General features: G+C 39.8%; 1 protein-coding gene across 1 annotated transcript; it reads left to right on the top strand.

Annotated features, from left to right (window-relative positions):
* Nucleotides 1-2,198: 2,198 nt before the first annotated feature.
* Nucleotides 2,199-5,905, top strand: socs4 (suppressor of cytokine signaling 4). Its single transcript, XM_067598859.1, has 2 exons — nt 2,199-2,332; nt 3,126-5,905. Exon 2 carries the CDS (start codon nt 3,146-3,148, stop codon nt 4,331-4,333), a length of 1,188 nt encoding a protein of 395 aa, XP_067454960.1. The 5' UTR covers nt 2,199-2,332; nt 3,126-3,145; the 3' UTR covers nt 4,334-5,905.
* The last annotated feature ends 2,802 nt before the right edge of the window (nt 5,906-8,707 follow it).

Raw genomic sequence — 8,707 nt, 5'->3', positions numbered from 1 at the left:
TCAGCTGTTATAACTTTGCTCAGTGAGTGACTATTAGTGGTTTGTTGTAGTGTTGGTTATTTGGATTGATGTTATTAAAGTACAGTATTGCATAAAAGTCTGACAAGACTGTAGTTGTGATTGTACAGATTTCTGCAAATTTATTTTTCTTTTTTATGTACAAACCTTTATATATATATATATATATATATATATATATATATAGTATATATTTTTACTTCTTGCTTCATTTGGTAAATTAAGTCTTCCACTTCAAATCACGTGTTTTCGTCTCAGTGGTTCACCTGATCGTGTGTGTGTGTGTGTGTCTGTTTTTCTCCAATCCATTACTCTACTTAATCAATTTGTTGCTGTCGTTCAATGGAGAGGTTGAATGTTTCATGGAGTGTGCGGTAAATGGTGAGTTTCTGAGAATCTGTGAATGACATGATGAAAGTGTTGCCTGGTAACAGCAGTCCTGCTTTTATGTAATCAGATTACACAGCCTGTGAAGTACGACTACATACAACGGACTTATCTAAGAAGATACATATTTAAAAAAGTAGAAAAAATAAACTTATTAGAACTTTTATCTTTAAACTCACTTTAAATAAAAGTACTGTCTTTACTTTTTAGCCTTGTTAGTGAAGTGGTGCTCGTCTTAGTCCAGACTGAAATATCTCAACAGCTATTGGATGGATTGCCAAGAAATTTTGCACAGACAAAAAACAAATTTTAATCAGACCAGTACTTTTTGACCAAATACCTGCAAAACTAATGACATCAGCCTCAGCTGTACTTTAAGGCTGCAACTAACAACTATTTCCATTATCTTTTAATTTGTTGATTATTTTCTTGATTAATTGATTAGTTGTTTGGTCAATAAAATATCAGATCTTGTTTTGTTCAAACCAACAGTTCACAACCCAAAGATATTCAGTTTATTGTCAGAGTAGTTTTACTTTACTGCATAGTTAGTTTACTTCTAAGAAACCAGAAAAATATTCATATTTGAGAAGCTGAAATCAGAGAATTTGAACATTTTTTCTTAAAAAGAGGAAATACCCGACTTAGCTGATGTGCTGGAGCTAAAAAAAAATATCAAACTGAATTTAAAAAAGCATCTTCACACTCAAATCTGTGCGAGAATCTTTTTAATTAGCGATTAAAGTTCTTTCACTAATTAAAATAAATAAAGTTCTGTTTAAAGTGACTGTTTAGTTTCACTTTCTTATTTGTTTCAGAGTTTAGAGTCAGATAAATTGATCTGGTCGTGTGCCAGAATATGTGCCGTTATCATCCTGCTGGGCTGTGTGATAATGTGAAGAGCATTAAATATTCAGTGTAGAGGAAGTTGAGCGTCACTACATTATCTGAGATGTCAGGCGTTTATTGATGACTATCCTTTATCTGTTAGAGCTGAAAGAGCGCGCACACACACACACGAGCGTGCAAACTAAAACCAACTGGGAGTAATATTATTTGTCTGATAGATGTAGTCTATTTGTTTCATGAATTATAGATTTTCCAAAATGTCATCCAGGGCCAGTAGCCTGCTCAGACACGTACGATGTGTGTATGACATCACCTTGACACATGAGTCCTTTCAGCAGCACTTGCTGGAAGTTTGAACTGGGGAAACTCAAAAGGTTATTCGATCGATAAGTGAATCTTTTTTTAAAAGCTTTGTTGTTTCTTCCACTAAAGCTGGACTGTTAATTGGACAGAGTCTGCTGAGGAGGTAGTAAATCTACACAGGCTGCTAGTAAACCTGAGGAATAATCTGTTTGTAGTTTGGTATCATCCACAGACAGACTTAGACAGATTTTTTGCTTCCCATGAAATGTGATCTGATGCTATGGGCCTCTGATTACATTAAAATGACTCAAATCAGCATTCAGAAATAGAATTACAAGCAGAAGTAATTCGCTTTGTGAATGAAGAAGCTCCCTCCGGCTGCTCTGGATATCTTTTATCTTTTTCTCCTCCTTTTTTTTTTTTTTGAAGCTGGAATTTTGTCAATGAGAGAGTAAAGGAAGGGAGAGCAGAGGATGTCTTACTGCCATTAACCTGAGACCACCACCACCACCCCCCCCCTCCCCTTTACGCCCCACCCTTCCCTCTCCCAGCTCGACCCCACTCCACCTCCTCTCATTCATTCAGACCCGGCCCTGGCGGGGAGGAAACTGCTGCCCCCTCGGGGATTTGGCATCATAATTATATAGGAAGCGGAACAGTCTGCCGTCTGTTAGAGCTGAAGAGGCTGCAGGCTTGTCACATATGTCTGCTAATGTGCAATGAACAACTGGTCATAGCATGGATGTGGAGCTGTCTTTCTGACACTGTTTGGAAGGTAAGATAATCTCTTGAATTAATCTTCAAAGACTTAATAACAACAGAGAGTGATTACCAGCTTGTGCAGTTTAAACCTCCTGCTGCTCACAGTCTGTTCAACCTGTGTATTCAACTGCTACAAACTATCGATATCATTATAACAGACTATCAAACTTCAGTCTTTATGAAGCTTTGTAAAAACAAAAGCTTCGGAAGCAGCTAACAAAACTTCAACAAAACCATCTCAGAGTAAAGTATGAAAAATCTGTAGCCTAAGTAGAACCAATTAATTAATCCAATTTCTGTGGTTTTACTGGAACTGGCCAGTTTCGTCTGCAGTCATAATTTGATTTATTGCCACTGGAGATGATCATAAAACAAACAAACAAAAAAAAGTAATCTACATCAGCCTTATTAGTCTTTTATCTTGTAATGATTAGATAAAAGTCGTGTGCACAAACAGGATAACCAAAGTTTTTGAAATCTGAAATCTGAATAAAGAATTTAGTACGGTTCTTAAAAACTCATTTAAGTAGTGTTGATTTGATTATTTAGGGCAGGTCTGTCACCATTAAGGACTTTGCAATGGTGTGAGCCTTAAGAGATATTTTTGGGGACTAAGGGAGAAAAAGGGTACAAAGTTGTACTTTTTATTGGCAAAATCTATGCTTATTATATGCTTATTTCTCCTTCCTCCCTTTGGATTGTGATAATAGGCTACATTTTAAATGTCTGGTATTCAAACAGTTTAATAAATGTGTGAATGATATGGTTCTATAATCCTGTTGTGTCTGTTTTTAAATGTGTCACAGAGAAAGAAGAGGAAGCAGCCATGTCAGAGAAGAAGCCACGGGGCTCAGACACTCGTCCCAAATGTGGTCTCCGCAGTTGGAGTGCTGACAGTTACATTTGGCGAGGGAAGAAGCGCTCACGAAGCTCTCGCAACGGGTCGAGTCCAGGAGGGCTTGAGGCAGACGGGACGGAGGAGCTGGGCGTGCGATCAACATCCTGTCCCAGGCGGCGCAGAGAGAGAAAGTGTAGCTGCAGCACACTTGGGGATGCATTGACGTCTGCAGACATTGATATGGTGTGTCGAAAGGCCTTGTCCCGGCGCTCGCTGCGGCAGAAGTTCCAGGATGCTGTGGGGCAGTGTTTACCTCTGCGCTCTCACCATCACCACCATCATCATCACCACCACCCACCGGGCTCCTCTCGTCCCTTATCGGTGCTCTTCTGGTCCAAACGCAAGATCCACGTCTCAGAGCTCATGCAGGACAAGTGTCCCTTCTCACCCAAGTCTGAACTTGCCCGCTGTTGGCACCTTATAAAAAATCACGTCACCCATCCGAATGCCCTCAAGGACCTGGAAGTTCCCCTCAAAACCAGTGTCTCATCATCTTCCATTTCCCCACCACAGACACCCCTCTCCTGGGAAGACATCTGCTGCTCCCCTGGGCCTGTAGGCACCAGCCTGGAGGACAGGGATACTTCTTGTCCTCACAGGGGGGCAGAGGGCAGCTGCAGCCACACTGACTATGTCCTGGTTCCTGATCTCCTCCAGATCAACAACAACCCCTGCTACTGGGGGGTGTTGAACCGCTTTGAGGCAGAGGAGCTCTTAGAGGGTCAACCAGAGGGAACCTTCCTGCTCCGAGACTCTGCCCAGGATGAGTTCCTCTTCTCAGTCAGCTTTCGACGCTACAGCCGCTCCCTGCACGCACGCATTGAGCAGAACGGCAAGCGTTTCAGCTTTGACGTGCGTGACCCATGCATGTACCGGGATCCCAGTGTGACAGGACTGCTGAGACACTACAGTGACCCGGCAACCTGCCTCTTCTTTGAGCCCCTCCTTTCCCAGCCGCTACCCAGGACCTTTCCTTTCTCCCTCCAGCACCTGTGCAGGGCTGTGATCTGTAGCTGCACCACATACCAGGGCATAGAGAACCTGCCGCTGCCACCTCAGCTCAGGGACTACCTCCAACAGTATCATATCAAGTGTGATGGGGCCTGTGCTGTGTGACAGTCCACAGCAGGCTTCATACCGTGGAGGGTAGAGATGGGACAAGCAAAGGCACTTTCACTTGTCAAGGAAGCAAGAATATTGTCATCAAATTTGAAGTAGCTTTGCTGTTGCAAATCTTCTAAGAAGTGCAGAACTGGAGAGCAAACAACTGACAGCTTTTTAGATCTTTATTGATCTTGATGCATCAAGATCTTTTTTTTTTTTTTAAGATCTTTATTGATCTTGATGCATTAGGAGAGAGAACAAGCAAACCTGCAAAGGATGATCAGCCTCCTCTGCCATAAGAAATCATGGATGTAATGTCTGTTACGTCATCCTTTAGTACTAAAGGGACGCTTTGAAGCCTGGATTTAGGCTTTCTGCTTCGCGCCATCTTGACTGTCATTACTGCAGCCGGTGGTCAAGCTCATGGGACAAGAAAGAAACCACTACAGCTGACCGTGATACACTGAGAAGCAAACACAACCCCAAAACATAAGCTTTAATAACCTAAATGGAACAAAGATTCTCTCAAACCACCACCAAGACATTAAACCTTGACCCCTACTTTTTGCGTGATGTTAACGGTTGAAGTTCGAGCATTTTTTTGACTTCAGTACAATCAGAGTTGTCTTGTGTGGGCCAGCATCTAGAGGCCACTAGAGGAACTACAGCTTAAGTGATAGTTGCTATAAGGCAAAGACAAAACCTACTCTCATGTACCTTAATATCATAAAAATGAGTTGCTTAGCTATGGCCTCGTCCTGCACACGACCAATGCTGTCAATGGTATTGGACCAGATCAGAGGTATACAGAGGACTTCAACCACATCTTATGATATTAATTCTCCATTAACTTTCCAACTAAAGAAACATTTTAGACCTCTTTAGACATCTTCACCTTAGGATGGTCCTTTCTAACATCGCCATATACTGTACCTCAAACTTAACTTAAACACCGTTGTAGTCTAACTAATCACTAAGTTCAAACCTCATCTCTCTCCTAAGACTTTGGCTGAAGATTTAGGTTGTGAACTCTATGTGATGGATTACTCAACACATTTATCTCTTTGTGGGAAACTAGACTGAAGCAAACTGAAGACAAGAAGGCTGTATCTGCTTTTCTCCAATTGAACTTTTGTCTGCTTCAAAACAAAAATCAAGAACTTGATTGGTAATGTGAGTGAGAAAAAGACATAAAGTGAAAGAGAGATTTGTAATAACCAAGTCTAGATGAGACAGACTGAAAAACTGCAAACTTCTTAACAGAGACAAATGTCAGCTTCCTAGGAAAACATGACTTTGACAGGACTACCTTCTTCTCCGCAGCCACAAGATGGCAGCACAACTGCACTGATCAGAGGTTTTAGAAAACAACCTGCTTCACTGTTCAACTGCTTCTTTAGCTGAAAGCTCATCTATAACTTGGTGTTTTAGCATCGTTTGTGCCTCTTCAGCTTTCCAAACTGTTACTTAAAACTGTTTAAATGGTGGCGTGCTCTTCACCATGAGACTATAACCACTATCCTCAAAATATTTGAATCACTGTGATGCCCCCTCTGGGCATATATTGTATCCACCACATTGATAATAAATGCCATTTACACTGCCTCTGTACTACGAGTGTTCCTCAGGTTTTTTTGTCATCTTTGGACCGACATAATGGTGCAGCACAAGGCAAGCTTACCTGTGTCTGCAGCTATGGGCTGTGTCATAGTTAGACAGGCTAATGGTGTGGAAAATGCTGCTTTTGAAGTATCGCCTTGAAAACAATTCACCCCACTCTCTGCAAAAGGACACCTCTAAATGCCAGCTTTTCAACAGAGCAAATGGTGAGATAAGGACATGAAAAAGACTATTTCCCACCCGTAACAGGGGTGAAATTCAGATTTTCAATTGATTCATGTGTCATTCAGTCTCTCTCCCTCTGTCTCCAAATGGCTGTTTTAAAAAAATATATATCTGCCCCAAGGTGACTTGTTGTATGAATACAAAACAGTGCATGAAATATTCATCATATTCATGCGCAAAAGGTAGATTTTTTTTACGCTTCAGTATTCATCATACATTTATCACTTTTACATGGTTGAGTAAATTGGCTGGTCTCTTGTTACACCATGTTCTTTTTTCATTTTGCTGCTTTCACAGTCATAGATATCCTGTTTTACTGTTTCAGTTGGACATACTGTAGGTAGGGCTGCTGATTATTTTCTCAATGAATGTGTCTTAAATGTCTTATTTTGTCCCAATCGACAGCCCACAACCCAAAGATATTCAGTTTACTATCAAGGAAGATTAAAGCAACAACAAAATATTCACATTTGAGAAGCTGGAATCAGACAATTTTGACTTTTTTTTCATAAAAAATGACTCACAATGATTACTTGATTATCAAAATAGTTGGCAGTTAATTTAATAGTTGGCGACTAATTGATTAATTGACTAATCGTTGCAGATCTAGTAATCAGAGCTGGTTTGGAATACAGACTTGGACTTATAGACCAGTTTAATGCAAGTTAGACAGTTTCATATAAGTGAGACTAATATGACCCTTAAATAGATTCATCTTGAACCTAAAAATTTAGCCATCCTACCTTCAAATTATCTAACACGTAAGACTTTGGCTTCCATGGCAACATTAAAGACACCTGCTGATGACTGAGGAAAACATGACTCAATTTGTGATTTTCTAACAACATTAGAGATAAAGAAATGAGAAGAAACAAGAGTTTGCCAGCAAAAGAGATAATCTGCTTCTGTTTCACTCATCAGTTCTTCCATAATCTGAGGTTTATCTGCTGGGAGGGTGTCAAACTGGAGGTGTCGAGTTTGAAAGAAATGGGAATTTATCAGGCAGGGAGGCTCTAGAGATAGATGCTATTAGTTGCTTTAAAGCATTTTTGAGTTTCACCTATATTAGGGACTAAAAGCCAAGATATCTCATCCTCTGCAGCTTCCATTGTGACCATTTAAAAAGGAAATCTGTCTCTTGTGAGTGCAATACTAAGTAATGAACTTAAAGCTACATCAGATCACTATTTGTCAGATCTAAGCCAGAGTCAAAGTCTATCTTTGCGTTTGATCCCTCTGACTGCGACATGACCTTCCAACATATAAACACTCAGTCAATGGACAGAGTCAGGAGCCACCCTTATTGATTTTTCCCGAACCACATTCATGAAATATTAATGTTGTCTTGTATGATCTGGTTAGTGAGCATCATTTTTCAGCAGCTCAAAGCCAAAGTCTAGTGTTACATTAGATTTATGATACATTTGATATCCAAATCTGAGAAACGAAACAATGTTTTTTTATGGTTTTATATCATCTGGGACTGGTTCATACATCAACGTGTAGCCAAAACCTCACATATCTTGTATACTATTAGATTTCAGTGATGTAATATTTAGACACCCAGCTGTCTGCCAACAGAGTACTTCCTGTTGCACTAATCAAATTCTCCCCTGAGACGCCGCTCAAACAGGCGAGTGGAGAGTCAGCCAATGGCAGGTCGCCTTCGCTGGTCAAAGGAGTCAAGAGGTACATGTACTGCATATTAATAGATACTTTAATTAATAAATCATTGAAACACCGGTAAGGGTTTGACCTTTCACCCTCGGATTTGGTCCCTTAAGTTGCTACTGCAGTGTGAAAATGTGGTTTTTAAATACAAAATGTGATGAGTCAGAGGTCTTGTAAAGAGGCTCTCTTACATCAGGAGCAAATTCCCAACTCAGAGAAAATATATGAAAATATGAATATAAACTTGATTAATTGCTTTCAATACAAATACATCGTAAGGAGTCTCCAGAGGGTCACTAGATAAATCTGAGGGGTCGTGAGATGATTAATGGGAGAGGAAAGAAGAAAAAACAAAGTTCTGATACACAAATCTGTTTTCAGTTTTTGGACTTATTTTATTGAAATGAAAGCATGTGAGAAGTTTATAGGGAAAAATCACTATTTGGTGGAGCTGTTAACAACTCATAGACATCTGAAATGTGACCCCGACTACACACTGCTTTTTGTAAGACATCAAAAGGTTAGAAACTACTGGTTTCATCTTTAACAGTGTGTTGTATTTTAAAAGCTTGTTATATTATCCATTGTGTCAAATCTTCATTCCGAAAAGTAACTAAAGCTGTCAAATAAATGTAGTGGAGTAGAAAATACAATATTTCCCTCTGAAATGTAGTGGAGTGGAAGTATAAAGTAGCATCACATGGAAATACTCAAGTAAAGTACAAGTACCTAAAAATTATACTTAAGTACAGTACTTGAGTAAATGTACTTTCCACCACTGAAAATCACCTTGTCAAGATCAGAAACTTTACATCTTTACATTAACTACCATACAATTTCTCATAAAAGTTAAATCTACTCATATATAAC

This window comes from Thunnus thynnus, chromosome 1 (assembly GCF_963924715.1).
Source record: "Thunnus thynnus chromosome 1, fThuThy2.1, whole genome shotgun sequence".
Lineage (NCBI taxonomy): Eukaryota > Metazoa > Chordata > Actinopteri > Scombriformes > Scombridae > Thunnus > Thunnus thynnus.
This window is presented reverse-complemented; position numbering and strand designations above follow the sequence as displayed.